Genomic DNA, 20,085 nt, shown 5'->3' on the forward strand with positions numbered 1-20,085 from the left:
TGATTTTGATACTTTTCGGTTTTCAAGACTATTGTTTTTGTTGTATATAACTGTTTGCTGTTGCATTATTTTAGTTAACGAAACTATATTGTAATTTATATAAATATAAAATACTCAGCTTGTTTTAAGTCTGTCCCATTGGGCGCTGGTCTAGAATCCTACCACATTATTAAAACAACACACAATATTTGAGTTAGGGTGTCGGTTAGTGTTTGGGTAAAGGTGGGTCAAGTATTAATATATTCATTATTTAATAATAATAATACTTGACCCACCCTAACCCAAACGCTAACGCCGCACCCTAACCCAAATAATTTGCATTGTGGTAGGATTCTAGACCAGCGCCAAATATTCTTCCAATATTTTTTAAAAAGTGGCGCTGATCTAGAATCCTACAACATTTTCGTCTGAGGGTTTATATTGCTTCTTTATGTGGTTTAGAGTGGGAGTTTAAGAGTTTGGGTGGGTTAAGTATTTTTATTATATTTATTTTCCAATAGTTATTTCTTTCTTGCAATTTTATTTCTGGCCACTTATTTTGTAGTGGTAAAGGTTGTAGGATTGCGCCAGTGGCTATTTTTGTCGGGTCGCTCTTTTATGCTTGCACCAATACGTGATTATTTATTGATTTCAGTTAGGTTTGGGGGGTAGTATTAGATTTAATTTGTTAGTTTTGCATAATTTCTAGAGATCGACCGATATCACTTTTTTGGATCGATACCCGATATTTTTTACCAACCTAATAGATATATTTAAACTGTTAATCACTTTTATATTGCAATTTGTAACATTCATCACTCCTTCTGATTTAAGTAAACAAACCTTACTGCCTTTTAAGTCTGATGCTGAACACTGTAAACTAGGCTGCAGTTAATCAGCTGGGGTTTGATGTTATTTTTTATTTAATAATTGTAATCAATTAATGGCAGATTGTAATACAGGAAACACAACTTTTCTGCATTCTCCCCAGTTAGGCGACTTCTTTTCTCTTCATATATGCTTCCTACTGTGCTGAACACCCGTTCGCTGGGAACTGAAGATGGTGGTGCACTTAGAAACCTTCTTGCTTTTTTGACACCTTCCATTTTACCAAATCTTGTATAAAGGCTTTCTAACATAACATTTCTGAGTGTCTGTATGCCATGAGTTTGTAGTCCTTTATCTTGAAAAAGAGCTTTTAACACAGCAATGCTGGGCAATATTGATGAGACACATGATTTTGCTTCTGAAATTTCAAGAGTGATTACCTCAAATGGTTGTAAAGTCTCAGCAAAGTTTGCAACAAGTTCCCATTCATAAACACTGGGACAAAGAAAATTTCCAAATTCAATATTATACACAGTAAGTGCTCTTTTTTGTTCCAACATTCTTTTTAACATGTGTAAAATGGAATTCCACCTGGTTGGAACAGCTTGAATAATTGAATGAGTTGGTAATCCAATCTGATTTTGTATTGCATGTAAGCGTTGCTTTGCCAAAACTGAATGGTTAAAATGAGTAGCAATTCGCTTAAGTTTTGCTACAACATCTGTCACAACTCTTTGGGATTGCAAGCCATCATTAATAACCAGTTGCAGAGTGTGAGCGCAACAACTCAAATCTGGCACATCAACAATTTTCATGCCTTTAACAACATTTGCACCATTGTCTCTGAGAACCAAAAGAACCTGATCTTTCTCGATCTCCCAAAACTGAAGCATATCCAAAAACATTTCTGCAATGTGTTTGCCAGTATGAGAGCAGGAAATTGATTTAACTAACAAAACCACCTGCACTCTTTTCCAGTTGTTGTCAATAAAGTGTGCTGTTAGACTCATTAAAGATTCAGTTGCTCCGGACCAACAATCTGTGGTAAAGGAATTGGCCTGTATTTTGTTCTTTAAAGATAGTTTTAACCTTTTCGATAACCTTATTGTATGTCATGTCCAGCATTTTGGTTCGATAAAATTTTTCTGTTTTCAGTGTGTATCTTGGTTCTGCTGCTGCCATTAGTCGCTTGAAACCTACATCACTGGCAATAGTAAATGGCTGGATGTCAGTTGCAATCATCTCAATTATGATTTTGTCCAAAGCTTTTGGCCTTAAATCTTCATTTGACCATTTTGCCTGTCGGTCAATAACCTGAACTAGAGTTGGCTGCACTTTTTTAAAATGTTGATCTTGACTGACTTGTGGGTGCTTCCTTTTCAAATGTGCCCACAGGTTACTGGTGTTTCTCTTGCCAATATTTGCTGAACCTTGGCTAACACCAGCTTCACATAATTTGCACTGTACTGTTGTAGTACCTTCCACTGAAGAAAAGTACTTCCATGCCTTACTTTTTTTATCAGACATTGCTACTTTATAAGCTGACATTTGCTACTTTATAAGCTGTTAAATGAACATAAAAAATAATATTTTTAGTTCATGTTACTTACTGTATTTTGGATTCTTTGATACTGTACAAACTGCTTGGAACTGTACATTTTATCATTAGCATCATTTCCTTAAAGTCTATAAAACTGTAACTTGCTAACCAAGCATTTTGCTCTGTTCCGTTAGTATTAGGAGACACGCTCGCTGGCGCAACAGCCCTGACGCGAATACGTACGCTTGAATAACTGTGTTTAGTGAAGCAAAAAATTTATTCGACTACGTTACTGCTTAACGTAACAGCAAGATACTCTACTGTATTATCAAACGCTGTTTTTTAATTGAAGTAAATCGCCAATTAAAAATAAAATTCAAATCTAGATGGAGTTTTTCTATTAAACTAATATTTTATTAGTTTCCAGTAAAATATCGGCAAAAATTTACTGATACCGATATATCGGGAGACGCGGAAAATTGGCCGATATTATCGGTAAGCCGATATATCGATCGACGTCAAATAATTTCAATAAATAATTATAAAATCAATTTTAAGTACTTTGTCGGCTGAATAAATAGCCTCCGGAGGTGCTTAATAAGCTATTTGCCCAGATCGCTCTTTTTACACCCATACCAGATTGGAAACTTTTGATTTTACTCTGGGGAGACCATTTTGCAATTGCTCGGCTGTAATAACATTTCCTGCCAAAATTTGCGCAACTGTAATAACGTTATTTGTAAAATTAGCACGTCTAAAAATGAAGAGCAGCTCTACTGAAAACCATTACCTCGACGGACGTTTTGCACGTTTGACCAATTTTTCGCGGCTGACGGCATTTTATGTCGACCTTACTTCTCAGCCTGGCACCCATAAATGAATATTTGTCGTTTTTACTTACTTTGATGTCTGTGTTAATAACCTCTTCCTAATTGATAAATTTACTCTGGCGCTTGTCTGGAACCCTACCTTGGCTTGAAACAATTAAAGCAAGCACATTATTTGGGTTTGGGTGTTAGTTTGGGTGAGGGTGGGTTAGTTTTGGGTGAGGGAAGTATCATTATATTTATTATTCAACAATATTGCTTAACCTACCAAAACCCTGACCAAAATAATGTGCATTGTGGTAAGACTCTAGACCAGCGCCAAAAGTTTTGGCTTGACATAATGTTAATACAGCCACACATTTATAAACATTTCTACCGGATGCAAAATCTTAAGTTTCCAATCTGAATTTAGTGCACTTCAAATTTCGATTGAAAATTTTCCTATACCCGTTTTTCTTCGTTTCAGACAAGTTGCAAGATTCTAGTCAAATTATTGTTTTTATCGTTGTTTTGTTGGCCAACTTTGCGTTCTGGATGCTCGTAACGATCCGCGAGAAGAACCTTCAGCAGACGGGGCCGACGACGCCCCAAGCCCGCCTCGACCGGACGGGGCCAGTCGGAATCAGGGATTCACATTCCGTCGCCGGACGGAAAACGGGGGAAGTCGATTATCACAGCGAGGGTTATACTTCTAGATGGCACCGATGTATCTGTTGATGTACCGGTATGTTATTTAATGTTTATTCAATTGTTTGATATGTTATTTTTTTATCGTGGTTTTACTTTGCACGGATTTGTAATGTACATTAATAGTGAATGGCAAAGCCAAAAAGTTTAAGTAAATTGACCATTTATGTTAACCAAGAACTATTGGTTTGTCGTTTTTAAGTGGTGTACATTTACTCGACCTATTTAGCTTTTACATTCATTATTAAGTTAAATTGTTTGATATGTTTGGGTCTTTTCAGAATTGTTTGAATTGATTTACATATTGAAAAGTCTTAACAACTCTATGTTTAGAATGATATCCGCCATACACAAAGCAGTTCCTTTTAAAAAAATGTTAAGTAAAACTGTAATTACAAGGCAAAAAATTGATATATGTCAACCGCAATGTAAAGAGCTTGAAAATATCTCTTTAATTTAAGATCTGTCTTGAAATAAATGTTGTTAGTGATAAAACCATGGCTTGAATTTTGAAAAAAAAATTACATGCCCACTAAAAAATAGAAATAACATTGTATTGGTTAGCAAACACATACATAGATAATAACCTAATTTTGGTATATTAAATTAAAAAAATGTACGTATGCAAAGTGTTTTCCTGGCTTACAAAATAAACCAATTTAAATTCAGATGATTTCCTGAATGGGACAAATTGCTTCCTGTATTGTCGATGGTAAACTATTTACATATAGGCAATAATTTTTTCGGTGGTTGTTGTTTATTCAGTACTAAAATGACATACCAAGTCTTAACATCAGTACTTACTCAACACCACAATGGTAAATGGTGTCATTTTTACATCAAGTTTGTTTACTAGTATCAGACATTTTTTCTTCCACCTTTTGAGGTAAATTTGTCTTAGATATTATTGATAATAATCAACTAATGTGACTTTGACTAATAAAATAGTTAATAATATAACAGAACTACCTTTGAATAAGTCGAATTTATGTCAAGAGTCACACCTTCTTATTGCTTTCCACAACATATAAGTGTCAAAGGTTCAAGAGCTACTGGTTTAGCCTGCTCTAATGTGGAACATATACAAAAACAATCCGAAAATGACAAAGGATCTTTTTTTTACTTTACTAATTTTTGTTGTACTTTTTTTGCAGAAAAAAGCGCTGGGCGAGCTTCTTTACCAACAAGTAATTTCCTACCACCTCGACCTCATCGAAGTCGATTACTTTGGTCTGCAGTATATGGATGCCAATCAGGTATTTTTTAGTGTTGAACTTACAGCTTCTAGATGAATTTTTAAACTGTAAATGAAAATGAAATGGGAATTTTAAACTAACAATTTATTTACACTCATGTCTTAGTTTTACTGTTTATTCTCCACTGCTACTCAAAATCAATTTTAACTTTACAATTTCAAACAAAATGGAACTAAAAGTACTCTGTAAGGTATGGGGGCCAAGACAATTTGAACTTTAAAATAAATGGGAAAAAATGCACAATAAATATTTCAACATTTATACTAGTCTCATAGTTTTACTGACAAAACTCCACTGCTATTTAAAATCAATAAAATCTACTTTTTGTAAAACCTGAGCCTTAACAAGGAATTTTTAATGAAATATGTTAAATCCTAGTTAAGCATTAAAGCAACTTTTTCTCACAAAACAAAAGCTAATACATTAATGTGCTTATTTAAGTGTTTGCATTTATACAAGATTCAATAGGTCAACTCCATTTGTGCCTAAATTTGCCAATTTCTGCTTTTGTACAAACAAGCAGTTAGTCGTATTACTTGTGTAGTGTCACATACATACAAGTCATCCAACCATGAATAAAGACTTGTATTAATCTTAATACAAGTAAGACTATTAGGAATATAAGTGCAGGAGTAGGTAGCTTTTTGTAAAAATTTCTAATATTTATTTATTCATTTTTAACATGGTTAATTGATAAATAAAGTTGATGTTAACTCATTGATAATAACTCTATGTCTAACTACAACCTCCAGCCATTATCTTAGGATTTATTCGAAACGTTCCAAATGCTATCTACCTTTGTATGGGCTTTGATATTCATTCTATGTCTAGCTATAACCTCAAACCATTATGCATGAAAATAAGACTACATTTACTTAAGACTACATTTAAATAAGACTACATTTTACTAAGTAATGCTGTCCCAGACACACTAAAGTAAAGAAATATATATAAAGTAAAGACATATATATATATATATATGTAGATTATTCTTGATTACCAGTTATTATTCTAGAAAATAAAATTAACGCAAACACTTGTTTAAAATCTATTCAGGTTCCACATTGGCTGGATAAAACCAAAAGGATTATTAAGCAAGTTAAAATCGGGCCGCCGTACACTTTCCATTTCCGTGTCAAGTTCTACTCGTCAGAACCCAATCTCCTACAAGAAGAACTGACAAGGTACATGTTATTACTTTGACAAGGTACATGTTATTACTTTGACAAGGTACATGTTATTACTTTGCATATCTGATACTTGACATTTTATTTCAATACCAAACCTAAAATTTTGGACAAAAATATTGCGACCTAATTTAATTTGATGTGATTACTATGCTCGAGTGCTCAAAGCAAGAAAAATATCAAATTTATATGTTCAGTGGTAATATTTTCCTGGTTATTTTGCCAAAATTTGCTTCTAGGTTAATAAGATGTTGCCTTCAGTTGTTCACTTTCTCTGTTTTAAGAAAGCTACCTTTCAAGGTGGAAAAGCTGGTTGGATTGTAAATCGTTGGTAATTTGCTTAAATAAGTTTGGTACCCATTATTTTCTGAATTAGAATGTTTAAACGCTTGATGTGTGTATTTGTTCATTCTAAAAGCTGAAATTACAGGGCATTGTTAACAAATTGTTATGCTTAAAAGTTTCTTAGTAGCTTTTTTTATCAAGTTGCCTGATGAGTTATATAGATATATGTGTATGATCAGACAGGTTCATTTATAGCTTTTGTCATTACATTCAAGGCGAATTTTTCTGTGCCGCCTGATTCACAGATCTATAGCTTTTGGTATCACGTTGAACCTGGCCTAAACTTTATTAGTGTGAAATGGAGTATTCTAAAGGCTTGTCACAAACATTTAAATGGCAGAGCAATACAAAGTTTTTTATTGGCATTTATCCAAGATTGCATACTTAGGTTTACAGCACTGAACAATAAACACTTCATAGCCATATTCTGTCACCAAACAAATTGCAGACATTTTTTTTATTTTTAACAGATGAAAACAAATAGAAATGTATAATTTTACCTTTCTTTGCATTGTAACGCACAGTTACCTGGTGTATAATTATGGTAATAACTGTTCTTGTAAGTGGCTGTGAAACGCAACCTGCTCTGTTTGCACTAAAACAGTTTTGTAAGTTGGCAATTTGAGTTCCACATCATATAGCAAATTGAGTTCTAAATCGCCCATATAATTCCTCGAAATACCAAACAGTCAGATTGGATAAATTTAAAGTAATTTCAAAACTTTTGTATTTGTGTCCGGTTAATGTTATTTTTTGATTATTGCCTATACGGAAGACGTGCACAACTCAATGCTACAAGAGCCACAACAAGCAAAAAAACAATAGCTGTTTGCGTACTGATTTTCATATACCAAACATAACTTATAATGTTCTTCAGTAAACTGTTATGTAAATATGTTGCTAAAAATCCAGTCTAATCTGTATGTTGCACAGGGCTGCTTATTGGTGGTGCCACAAGCAACGTGGTATTTTGGGTTGCATTGACCAGAGAAAATACAATGGTTTTAACCATATTTGCCTAATAAGTGTACAAACAATTGCTGCAATTACAACAGCAGTGTTATTACAAGTTTGTTTTTGTTTTCAATTTAGATACCAGTTCTTTTTGCAATTGAAGAAGGACATTTTACAAGACAAGCTGTCATGTCCTTTCGATGTTGCCGTCCAATTGGCAGGGTATGCTTTACAATGTAAGTAGCATTTTATGTTGGTTATATATATATATATTTGAAGTCGTTTTAATCTCACCAAAATAGGCTGCATAGTATGAATATTTTGGAATACTTTTTAAATAAAAAAAAATCTTTTATTGCTGATCCAACATCAATATATTTTAGATCGAGTAAATTAGTAGCTATGATATTTATAGGAGCTTTTTAAGTTATCTGTAAATAGTTTGGTTTGGTTATAAAGGAAAGTTTGGTTATAAAGGAAGACTGTGATTTTTTATAATGATTGATTTGCTTTAGATTATAAATGGTTCAAAATTGCTTCGTTTAATTATGACATGCAAGTTCAGTACATTATGAAGTACATGGAATTTATACTGATGTATTCAATTTCTTAACTGTTATAAAAACATGACAACATTTCTCATAATATTCGGAACATTTAATGGCAAATGTGACCAATTTGCTTTAGCACTTGTGGCAAAATTCCTATGAGTGTGAATATTGTAATATAGTCTCCAACTTCAGTTTCTTAATTGTGATGACAACTCAACAACCATTCTCATTAGATTTAAAATATTTACTGACTAATATGTTCTACCTACGCAATGAGAAATTTCGACCCCACGCTGTCATGCTTGTTTAATTGACTTTGTGCAAACGTCTGTCGTGTTAAACACATCGTTGTCAAATATTCGGCAGCCGAACTTGGTGATTACGACCCTGAGGTACACAACCCTTACTTCATCTCCGAGTTCCGATTCGTTCCAAACCAGACAGAACAGTTTGAACTGGATTCCATCGAAGCATATAAAAAGTGCAAGTAAGCATTATGCATTTCACTTTTTTCATTTTATTTACACTTTTAATCTATCAAGAAGTAGGTAGAATTTCTAAAGTTTTGAATATTTGTTTATTCATTTTCAACATATAAGAAAGCACAGTAGAATTTCTAAAGTTTTGAATATTTTTTTATTCATTTTTAACATATAAGAAAGCACAGAGCTAACGATGTTTCAATCAGTGGGTTCTCACTATGCTGAATAAAATCATTCTGTGTGGGCTTTGGCATTCTTACAATGTCTTACTGCACTCTCCAACCATTATAACTACTTTCAATCTAGTTTTCTGATTAGGTTTAAGTTATTTGTATATATATTGGTGTTTTTTTATTAATTTTCTATATGTGTTTTTATTGGCCTTGGTTCCCATATTACACTTTTATTTAAAATTATCATGCCAGCAAAACAAACTTAGCTTTAACCTTATTACCATGAAAATTTGCCAAAGACTTATTCACTTTTTCTTGTATTATTATATTTTTAAATTTTTTACCATATACACTTTAATTGTGGTTTCCATTTCCTTTCTCAATCTCTCAATGTTGTAATACTATTTTTGCATAAGACATGACTTCTAAAATTTCTCCTTAATTATGACATCATACATTCCACACAGGGCAAGCTAATGATCTCATAGTCACATGACTTTGTAATTGTTGTAAGACTAACGAATAAGGAACCTGAAAAATACCAGTCTTAGATTATTGAGCACCGTATTCAGTTGATGAAATACATTTTGTGAACTTAAAATTCTGATAAAATGTTAATGATACATTTTGTTGTCATTCTTGTTATAGCAGGTTTGCCAAGTCTTTTGATGTCTTTGAATAGATTTACATATTGAAAAGACTATTAAAACCTATATTTTTTCAAAATTCTTTGAATAGTCTTTAAATTTATTGTTTGTCCAGCTTAAGTTATTTATTTTAAAAGTTAATGCCTTTAAAAAAATTAAACCATGTTTTTTAATTGTGTTGACCAAACCATTTACCATGTTTGTTTTCAGAATATATTTAAATATCGTTGAGCGATCTAATTTAAGATCCTTTGAAAAGATCTTTTGAATGTTTTTTTACCTATTGATTTAGTTTTGGGACTTTTATTTAAAACTGAAAATAACTAAATTTGTAAATCAAGAGTAGTAAATAATCACAGACATTTTTATAATGTAGTTTTAGTATTTTGTAAGCCATTGCGTTTTTTAACATTATTTGTCTGTCCAAAATTATTCATTTTTTTATTTAAAATTTTTACTTTTATTGGACATTGAATTTAATAAAATATGTAAAGAGTACATAATAATAACAGACATTATAATGACTTACCGTTTCCTTAGCCATCGTATTCTTCACAAAATCACATTATTTATCTGTTCAATTCTCCTAAACCCTAAAATAAACACTGTTCAATCCTGTTTCAACAACAGTCCAATTTCTTTAATTGATTGGCTCACAAACACAAAATGTCAAAGTGTACAAACAAGCCAGTCATTACTATTTGTCAGGTGACGCTTCCAGAATAGAATACTTATGCCTGTTTAAATGCTTTTTTAGAGGACAAACTCCTGCCGACGCAGAGTTGAACTTTCTGAACATCGCAAAATGGAGGGAAATGTATGGAGTAGATATGCACCAAGTCAAGGTGATATACACTTCGAACTTTTAGTATTGCTGATTTTATGGCAAATTTGTTTTGACAATTTTAACTAATTTAAATAGTTTTTATTCCAGGTTACAAAAAAAATTTCAATCGCACCGTATGCCAGGTTTTAACTTCATTTATTTTTAAGGTTTTTTCAGTTGTTGCAATATTATTACTGAAAATTGCAAATAATTATTCAACAATATTTTATATATTTATAACATATTACCATTTACAGTACATTTGATATATTGCTGACTTTTTAGACACTAAACTGTAAACAACTGACACGTTAACCTTGTTTTTCAATTAATCAGTTTTTATTTATCTAAATTTTTTTGGTAATTTTTTTTTTGAATAACTTTTTCTATGTATTTCAGGGCAAGGACGGCAACAACTACAGCCTGGGTCTCACCCCGACTGGGGTTCTTGTTTTTGAGGGTGACCAGAAGATCGGCTTGTTCTTCTGGCCCAAGATCAAGCGTCTCGACTTCAAGGGCAAACGACTCATGCTGGTCGTGACAGAGGACGATGACAGGGTTCGTAAAAACAGAAGTTAGCATAATAAAAATATTGAAGCTTGTGCAGAAGTAGGCAGCATTTTGAATGTAAAAGTTGTCAGAAACATTCAACATGTCTCCTACTTCTGTATGGGCTTTGATATTCTTACTGTCTTACTACAACCTCCAACCATTTTGCTCCAAAAGAACAAAAATATTATATACACAGACTTTTTAAATAGCTTGAAACTGTTTTATCAAGATGTTGTCGATTTACTCGACTTTTTGGTTTTAAGATTCATTAATTATATCAACATAACGGTAACATATTTCTGTTTCTTTAAAATTTCCAATTTTTGATTCATTACTACGGCCTGTAGGACAAATTGGGCTGCCGTTTAATTTTTTTAGGTAATGCACAAACGCACGTCGATTTCAGGACCCTGGTAGCCTTAGTTTTACCGGAATCACAAAACTTTAGCTTAATAATCCGACTCCTTCAATATAAGTCTTACTTCACCTCTGTACGCCTGGTTTAAACAAAAATCCCATTCTCAATCTGTGCCATTTTGTTACTTTACCGATTTAAAAACAGCTTGCTTGGTATTTAAAACAAAATATTGTTTTTAATCTACCCACGGTAATTCACAAACTCAAATTTTTAAAAGAAGATTTTAGTAAAATTGACCGGTCATTATTATTGTTGCCTGCCATTATTTCACATGTATCGTTAACTTGCGACTGGAAAGGAAAATAACTGGAATTTGTAGCAGCTTAGCTGGCTTAACAAAATTGGAAAAAAAACTTTTTTCTATCATTTATTTAACAATTTATTTTTCTGTGTTGTTAGGGCGTGGAGCAGGAGCATACTTTTGTGTTCCGTCTCGACCACCCGAAAGCATGCAAGCACTTGTGGAAATGTGCCGTCGAACATCACGCTTTCTTCCGACTTAAAACCAACGTCAGTCAAGGACAACGACAGCAAATGATTAGGCTTGGATCAAGGTAAGCTAAAAATAACTGTCATCTACAGCGACAACAGCGCTATAACTTTAATTTAAGTAATTTTTTTAAAGCTGTAATACACAATTGGTATAACAAGTAGAATAATATCATGAGCGAAGGCACATGTTTTTTAGAAGTTTCTTAAATCAAGGACATGTGATTACTGATAACTTTAAAATAAAATGACAATCATATTTTGTGTGATCTAGTTTTTAATTTGAATATATGAAGTACATATAGAAAAACACTTGGTAACGTTAATTGAAGTACCAATTTTATCTCCAATTCTGCATCTCATAAATAACAAATTAGTATGACAAGTTGGAAAATAGGTTTTCTTGTTTTTACCAACTGAAATTTGTTTTAGATTTCGTCCCAGTGTTCGGACAGAATTTGAAATCACAAGAAATCAACCTCCTCGAAAATCGGTCACATTCGAGCGACGACCGAGTAAAAGATATTCAAGAAGGCCGACATTCAGAAGACGTAAGATTTCTAACAGCTCGTTTATACCCAAATAAATTAACATTTGTGTAATATTTTGTCGTAATTTTCTTGAAATTGGCAAAAAAATGTTTTTTGTGTAAACTGCAATGTGCTTTGAAGGTAAAAAATAAGTATTTTTGAAATCTTTTATCTTCTGCTACATATTTAAAAAAAGGCTTTATTTATTTAAATAAAATCCTCCAAAAAATTTTTTTTCTGGCTTCAAATAAATTTAACATACATCTGTGTCTTTTGTTTTTTAAATGTAATTCACATTGCACAACAACTTTTTATTAAAGCATACTTTTGGTCTATGACGATTGCGCGCCTTAAATATAAATGTCGTTAAAGTATCGCCAAACAAATGAAATATAATAAATATAGAACTACCTAACAAAACTGTTCTCAGCTTTAAGAAAATGCCGTTCAGTTTTAATATTTATCAAAATTTAGCATGACATTGCATCCGACATTATTTCAAATGTATTATATGTTCATTCATATGGCAGTGTGTTGCAGTGAAATTCACCTGCAGGCCTAATATGCCCCTACTTGTATTAAAGCAGTGACCTCTGTATTAAAGCATCGGTTTAATTTTTCTCACAAATTTTTGTTACAGCAATGCAACAGCGTCCGGTTCCGACAGGGGATAATCCGTTCAGTCGTTACGTTCCCCAGCAAGGCCCAGCAGCCCCTCCATCCTTGCCACCAAATAAAAGGTAAAGAATGTAGAACTAGTACACCGAAAGCCATCGCAGACTCACAGAATCTGTTGATCAATGATGCAAGCTATGTAGGCTAGAAAAGCCTTTGTAGTTCAGTTGGTAGAGCGACGATCCCGGTATGACAAAGGTCGTGAGTTCAAACCTCAGCACAGAATAGCAGTTTTTTTACCCTGCCTTGCTTGCATCATTGATCGACAGATTCAGTTAGTCCGTGATGATTTTCGGTGTATTTATTAATGTTACGTAAGCCGTTATCATGAAAAAGCAGCTTTAGAAGGGCTAGATAAGAGTTGAACACATACGTGTGTGTATATTTTATTGCCATACAACTATTGTGTGAATATTTTGTCAGAAATTTAGACTTACTGTTAGTGTTACTTAATCTCTTTACCTCAATGCTAAAAATACCATAATTTTCTGGCTTTTCTGTCATATTTTTAGACGCTGGAGTACTTTAACAAATTTCAATCAATATCAAATGCTATACAATAACTATCTGGCTGTTGTGTCAGATATTTAGACTTACGGGTAGTGTTACTTAATCTCTTTAGTTCGATGCTATAAATACAATGATTTTGATGCTTTTCTGTTATATTTTGAGACATTGGGGTTAGTTACTTTATTAACTTTAGCTCATTTGAATTGTTAAAAGTCATTGTTTTAGTTAGAAATGATTTGCATATCGAAAATTTTCAAAAAAGTTATTACTAAACAAATCATTCTGTGATTTAATCAGCTATTTCAAGGGCAAACTTTTTTTAGGACTTTTGACTTAGAAAGTCTGCAAAACCGCAAAATTAGAAGACAAAGGAATGTAATATGTAAAATTTTAGGCGCCTTTCTTCATAATTCGCTCCATTTTTTATTGGCTGCCTAGGATGTTTACTGATACTGTGGATTGTAGATGTACATATATTTTGTAGGTTTTAGCTCTCTTGGTGTGCCGCATGTGATAAAAGGTTGCCGACCACTGGTATATATTGACATGACCACCCGTGTAAACTTAAATGTATTCAAGCACTAAAAATGCCCCAAATTAGGATAACATTTCAAATGTGTGATTTGCCTACAAATTTTTCTAGTTACCGCCAAGCAAGTGTCTGTAAAAGTTTCCCATCCACAATTTAATACTCAAGATAAGTTTAGGGCAAACATGATTGACTGTCATTACTAGTATACTGAGCATGAAAAGAATGCGTGATTTGTTTGCGCGTTAAACCTGGCTATTTGGAGAGAGCAAACATTGTGTTTGTCTTTGGTTTTGAACAGACGGGCAGGTGGATTTTCAGCAAAAGAAGTACTTTTGTAAATGTAAACAGTTTGAATTTTGCGGTCTTGCAAAATTCAGGCAGTGTTTCCAATACTTTTTTTTTTTAAAAGTGCAATATTCTTAAAATGGTAAATATAATCAAAGTATTCTTTCGAATAACAAAATCTGCCTGAATCCTAATGGTGAAAACAAACGATTCTAGTTGCACATCAATGATAAACATTTAACTAAGTACAGAATTTAGTAAATAACTTTACTTTACTGATTGCATCGTCATTTAGTTGCGGCTTGCGTAGTGCACCACTTGCCTAGAACAGTTGGTTTAGGTTTTTATTAGCGTATTCTTGACTTAAGTGGTGTTATGTTTTTAGATACTGAAGATGCTTTATAACGAAATATTTCGGTTTACCAAGTTCTGTACTTAGTTTAATATTTATAGTGGTAAATAAAACATTTTTTATAATGTCATTAATAAAAAGAGTATCTTATTATTGAAATCAGTTAAAAATTTTGCAGTCATGCCAAATCAAGGCAGTATTTCCAAACAAATCTCAAACAATGCGATATTCTTATTAAATGGTGAATACAACATTTTTTTGTAATATCATTAGTACGCAAATGCTTCTAATTGCACAACACAAGGTTTTCAAAATTTTGTGATATGTTAATTTGTCTATTAAGTAACTTTTGTAACAAAATTGTCTGGATAGCATAATGGTCTCCTTTGTTGTATGGTTTTGTTTTCAGGTTTCACAAAAAAACAGTTTAGTTCATTTTGCATGTTAAAAGGATATTTTTTTAGTTTGAGTTGTTAACAATGAAATCGCTAATTAATGGGCCTGTGGTATGAGCTTTCATCATTAGCCATGTCAGCTTAACGTTTGAAAGGGCCATCGTAAAACCAATTTTTAAACTTTTTGTTTTTGTAAACATGGCATTTATACAGTTTTGTTTATAAATTATATATATATATATATTAAATACCTAAAGTGACCCAATTTTAGGTTTTTTGAAAACCTGTAAATTTTCTTTAATTAGTCTTTGAATGTATGTCAGTTTATTTCATAAAAATGTTTGGCAACCCTGTGTATGCCATTTATCTAATTCCGACATTTCAATGCTTAGCTTTATTACCTGCTTCTTTGATAAATTATGCATATTCTTTGCTCATGCATCTTGCATTTCTGTTTATGCTTTAATGCCAGCTGTGATAAATGTCTGTGTTGTGTAAAAAGCAAAATGTTTATACGATGCTAAAACAACTATACCCTAATTTTTACAACAAACATGTTTATTCTATAAATGTTTGTAAAAGTTATTTTATTAAATTTTTATTCAAACGAAGAAGCATGTTATTAAGCTGTGTCTATAAACTTTGGAGCATAATGGTTGGAGGTTGTAGTAAGACGTAAAAAGAATATCAAAGCCTATATATAATAGGTATTTTCAAGATGTTGAAAATGAATTAAGATTTATTCGAAACGTTCAAGATGATACCTACTTTGATATTTTATTGTGTCTATGAAGTTTTTTGATTGTATTTCAGATAAAATGTTGTCCTAAATTTACTCAAAAATTGGCACCAGGATTTTTTAAGTATTATTTAGTTTGAAAAATCTTTAAGTTTTCCTTAACAAGATTTAGATCAATTTTGTCTAAGAATTAAAAAAAAAATAGTATTGTAAAACATAATTTGTTTTCCCTGCTGTTCTTTTGTAGTTTGTGCTAAATGTTTACTGAAAAAAACTCTATGGAAGCCTTCCGTCTAAATCCCATTATTTTTTCCTTAATTAAAACAAACAAACATCTAGGAGATATTTTATCGAATACTATACAGATTTTTGAACAAAAGAATGTGGTATCAGTCACCAATTACCTTTTGACATCACTGCCACCGCTATGCTCAGTCAAACAAAACAAGAAAAGTTTTTCCAGGGTTATAAAGGTTGCTTTGAAAGTTTAGTATCAAGTTGTTAGCCTGTATTTCATTTTTTTAAGTTGATCTTTCAATCGATGCGTTGGATCGTAAACCCTTGTTTCAATTTTCATAATATTAGGTTTCGGCACCGTACCAGCCTAGTATCGGACAAGTACCGATACAACCACTTGACATTGGGTATCGGCTCCGATCCGATATTATCGCACCTACAAATAAGTTATATCTTATTTTTCCAGGTCGCCACCGCAAGCTTCTAACAACCAAAACCACTACGAAGGCAAGCCTAAAGAGACAGCCTACAGGTCGAGTGCCAGACAAGCATACGGAATACCGGTTTGATCTTGACCGCTACTACTACCACTACAATAACTGCTGCTATCTATGCTGTACAGTTGCTACAGCGGCCCATAGCCTTGCTAAAGCCGTAGATCCACGGCCCAGGCGCAAACGCCTAGCATTTTGAGCACTGCTGCCGGGCAAAGTTTTTTAGTAGGGGCGACTGATATCTTGTGTCTCACGCCAATATTTTGTCCCGTATTTTAGGCAAAAGTACAAACTTAAACCTAATGTCGTCGTTTTCGAAAATATGAGAAATCAAGCTTGGAAAACTCCTGTTTTCAGGCTGTTAAGACAAAGTTTTGCTTGAGCTTTGAGAAGCTAAGTTACTCTCACCTGGTATCCACTATTATAAGGCTCAAATGCTTAATAGGCCTGGCATCACATCGGCACCGATACTACCCTAGTATCGGACAAATACCGATACTATTCAATGAGTATCGATATTCCTCTTAACATCCCTACTTCTTAGCCTTGCAATTCGGTGTAAATGCGCTCATTGCAGTCACATACACTCACACAACGCAAGCGCTAAGCATAACCTTCATAAAGCCGGAATTTTTACTCGTACCCCGCAGTTTTTTATCTTATTTTGTTTTCTTGGAACGTCAAACCCGATTCAAACCCAGTTTTAGTGTTATTTTTTCTAGCAGTAGTCCTCATTATTATTATTGCATATAAATATTGAAGATAATCCTTTTATTTAGTTTTTTAACTAAATCTTTTCTCAACTGCAATGGTACAGTTTTTCCGCAACCAATTTTAAAGAAATTTATTTAATGAACTTCTAGGGCGGCTTTTCGGAACTTCTTTATCAGCATTTTTATTTCGTATTGTGCCGAAAAACCAACCATAAATAGTGTGCGTGAGTGTGGTGCTGATCTATCAAAAATCGCCGGCCGAAAGCGTTACCAGCAATGCATTCACTCGCTGGCGAACAAATGTTGCTTCTTTGCACTTTCCCCGGCGCCGTAATGTTTACTTAACCACCAAGCCCCGCTGTACATAGTATCTCCACCGCTGCTGGCAAACCCAGTCGGTTCAGTTCTGCAGCTTGCGCTGTTTTTCAACCCGCTTATGACTACACAACCAAGTTGCATTGCTCTCCTGTTGCGTCACAGACGTAGTGCGTCGTTTGAAATGCCAACTTTCGTTTGTGGCGTCACAATGACAGCTTGTAGGCCTGTGGCGTTATGAAAACAAAAGCGTGTTGTTTTGAGAATGGCGCTCGCATGTAGAATAACGATATCGCCCTCTCGCCAATCTAACTGTCAAAATTTAAGACCTTTGAAAGATATGCAAAAGCTTTTAAAATCTAAACAATATTGTCGAAGGAAGACAATATTATTATCCACATTTTTGAATTAACAATCAGCAATTTTAAACGAAAAATGTAGATTTTAGTAAAGACTGATTTGCCAACTAATTGCATTTTTTTTATATTTAATTATTTAAATTGCCTAAGGTTTCAAACAGACTTGAAAACAACTCATTTTTTAATTAACAATTAGTTTAAACATAAACTTGTTGATTTTAACAAGGACTTAATCTTTGCAAACAATTTCAATTTTTCCAGGATTTAACCATTTAAATTTCAAACCACCCAAGGTTTTTTACAAACTTTAAAATTACCAATTACCTTGTTTTTAAGCATGCATTGATATTGTGCCAATTATAACAACTCCCTTCTTTCATTTATCTATTTCAACTCATTATGTCCATAAAACCTTCTCGCTATTGCATTGTGATATCTCCGCATTGTGTTTTTCTTAATTCGCCTTGACCAAAATTGTGATTTTAAAGTATTTAAAGCATTTAAAAGTCTGTCTTAAACCAGGTAGAGGCCTAAGATTTCGGTTAAGCGGTCCTTAAACTTACAGTAGACGTCCAGTTGACACTTTTAAATTTTAAGGCGAATTTTGAATTAGTTTTTTTTTTTCTCAGCCTAAATTTGTATGGCATTTTCGCGCAACAAGAAAGTCCAAAGGTTTTAAAAGAGCAGTTTAAACCGCTTCTCAAAGCTATGAAAAGCGTTCGTCGTAAATTTTTCTGTTGCGACAGATGCGTCACGGCTTGTCGTAAAACTATAACGTTGTTATTTCTAGAAGTTATTTCCATTTTTGACTTTTTTAAGACCTTCTTTCGTTTCACTTGGCCTTGGTAGTTTTACGCATATTTCCAAATCGACCTTTGAAAAGGGCTGTATAACGTTTTAATGTATCAATTTAGCGTTATATTGGAACAGGCTGTAACCATCATTTAATTTCCGACAAGTTGATTTGTTCACCCCTGTTTTATTTTTATTTTTTGATCTTGGGGGTCATATGGTGCATATAACCGTGTTCCGCATTTATCTTTGTGTGTAAGATGCTTTTTTACCAACTTTTATCGCTTTTCACTAAAAAAAGTGATTTTGTCGAACAATTTTGTTCGTTTTGCCCCAAATAACGGTGCCTTTTTTTGGTGCTTTTATATTTTGCGGTGTAACCTTTCACGAGTTATCGTCATTTCACTTGTTTCAACTGCACCAAACATAATTTTCCGGTCAAAAAAACACAAACTGCGCCGCAGAATAAGTTAAGCATTTTCGCCTAAAACACCTCAGTCATTTACCGCAAGATGGCGCCAGAGTGCCACGACAAATGGATTTTTTTTGCACCTCTTTGTTTCGAGACAATCACGTTTGTTTTGCAATTGTTGCATGTGAAAGAATTTACACCAACCTAATATTGTTATTCTTGTTGTTATATATAAATAGCTATATATCTCGATTTAATTGCATTTGTGCTGTTGTGTTTGTTTGTTTGTTTTTTTGCTGTTATTGTTCTTGTTATCTTATGCCTGTACAAACTGTAGCTGTAGTTGTACGATTCTTTTATGGCTTTTTTGTTTGATATAAGGTTGCGATTTTTTTTAATGTAACTTTGATTTTAGTGTCTAGCCCCATTTTGTATTTGTTTTAATGAAGTTGTTTTTGGGCCCGGAACTTAATATTTATACAATATATGCAAACGCCACGAAAATATTTTTTAGTTAATACTGTTTTATGAACTAGAATTAAACTTCGTTTTTTCGTCAGATCAATATAAATTTGATTGTTCGTGGAAAAAATGTCACTTACCCCGAAACTTGTAAACAATGCCAATATATGACTTGCTATGCTGCCCCCGTTGTGTATTGAACGCTTGACCTTCCAATCTATTTTCAAGGTCAAAAATTTCAAGTACATGGAAAAGGTCCAATTTTGCCAAATTTTGTCCATTTTTAGTGTAAAATCAATAATCCGACGTTTTTCAGAAAATATTATTTATCATGTTTGATTTAAACAATTCTTAACGTCATTTCTAACCCCTTAACATAATAATGATCACCACGCGTTCACACCTGTTGTAATCCCGCACATATTCATATACCGGCGACACCCCATGTATATCTATACACTCGTATATATGTGTGTGCGACTTTTTATTATTAATGCGTTTTGCAGGTTTTTAACAAAGGCGTTAAAAACAACAAAAAATTG

The 20,085-nt window shown here is 33.1% G+C and overlaps 2 protein-coding genes across 2 annotated transcripts; one reads left to right on the forward strand and one right to left on the reverse strand.

Annotated features, from left to right (window-relative positions):
- Positions 1-902: 902 nt before the first annotated feature.
- LOC146158040 (zinc finger BED domain-containing protein 4-like) lies at positions 903-1,817 on the reverse strand. The gene has a single exon (XM_083383694.1). The coding sequence runs from the start codon at positions 1,815-1,817 to the stop codon at positions 903-905; it is 915 nt and encodes a 304-aa protein (XP_083239820.1).
- A 1,901-nt stretch (positions 1,818-3,718) lies between these two features.
- LOC146158041 (band 4.1-like protein 5) lies at positions 3,719-16,697 on the forward strand (the record flags this gene model as incomplete). Its single annotated transcript, XM_083383698.1, has 11 exons — positions 3,719-3,898; positions 5,016-5,117; positions 6,174-6,301; positions 7,742-7,839; positions 8,521-8,641; positions 10,214-10,301; positions 10,682-10,840; positions 11,652-11,806; positions 12,174-12,292; positions 12,912-13,011; positions 16,463-16,697. Coding segments are annotated over 11 exons (1,353 nt in total), but the record flags the coding sequence as incomplete, so codon positions are not given.
- Positions 16,698-20,085: the final 3,388 nt, after the last annotated feature.

The sequence above is a fragment of the Ascidiella aspersa genome, chromosome 3, assembly GCF_963924565.1.
Source record: "Ascidiella aspersa chromosome 3, kaAscAspe10.2, whole genome shotgun sequence".
Classification (NCBI taxonomy): domain Eukaryota; kingdom Metazoa; phylum Chordata; class Ascidiacea; order Phlebobranchia; family Ascidiidae; genus Ascidiella; species Ascidiella aspersa.

Coding starts and splice junctions, on each gene's coding strand:
- LOC146158040 (XM_083383694.1), bottom strand. CDS start 1,817: ATGAGTCTAACAGCACACTTTATTGACAACAACTGGAAAAGAGTGCAG.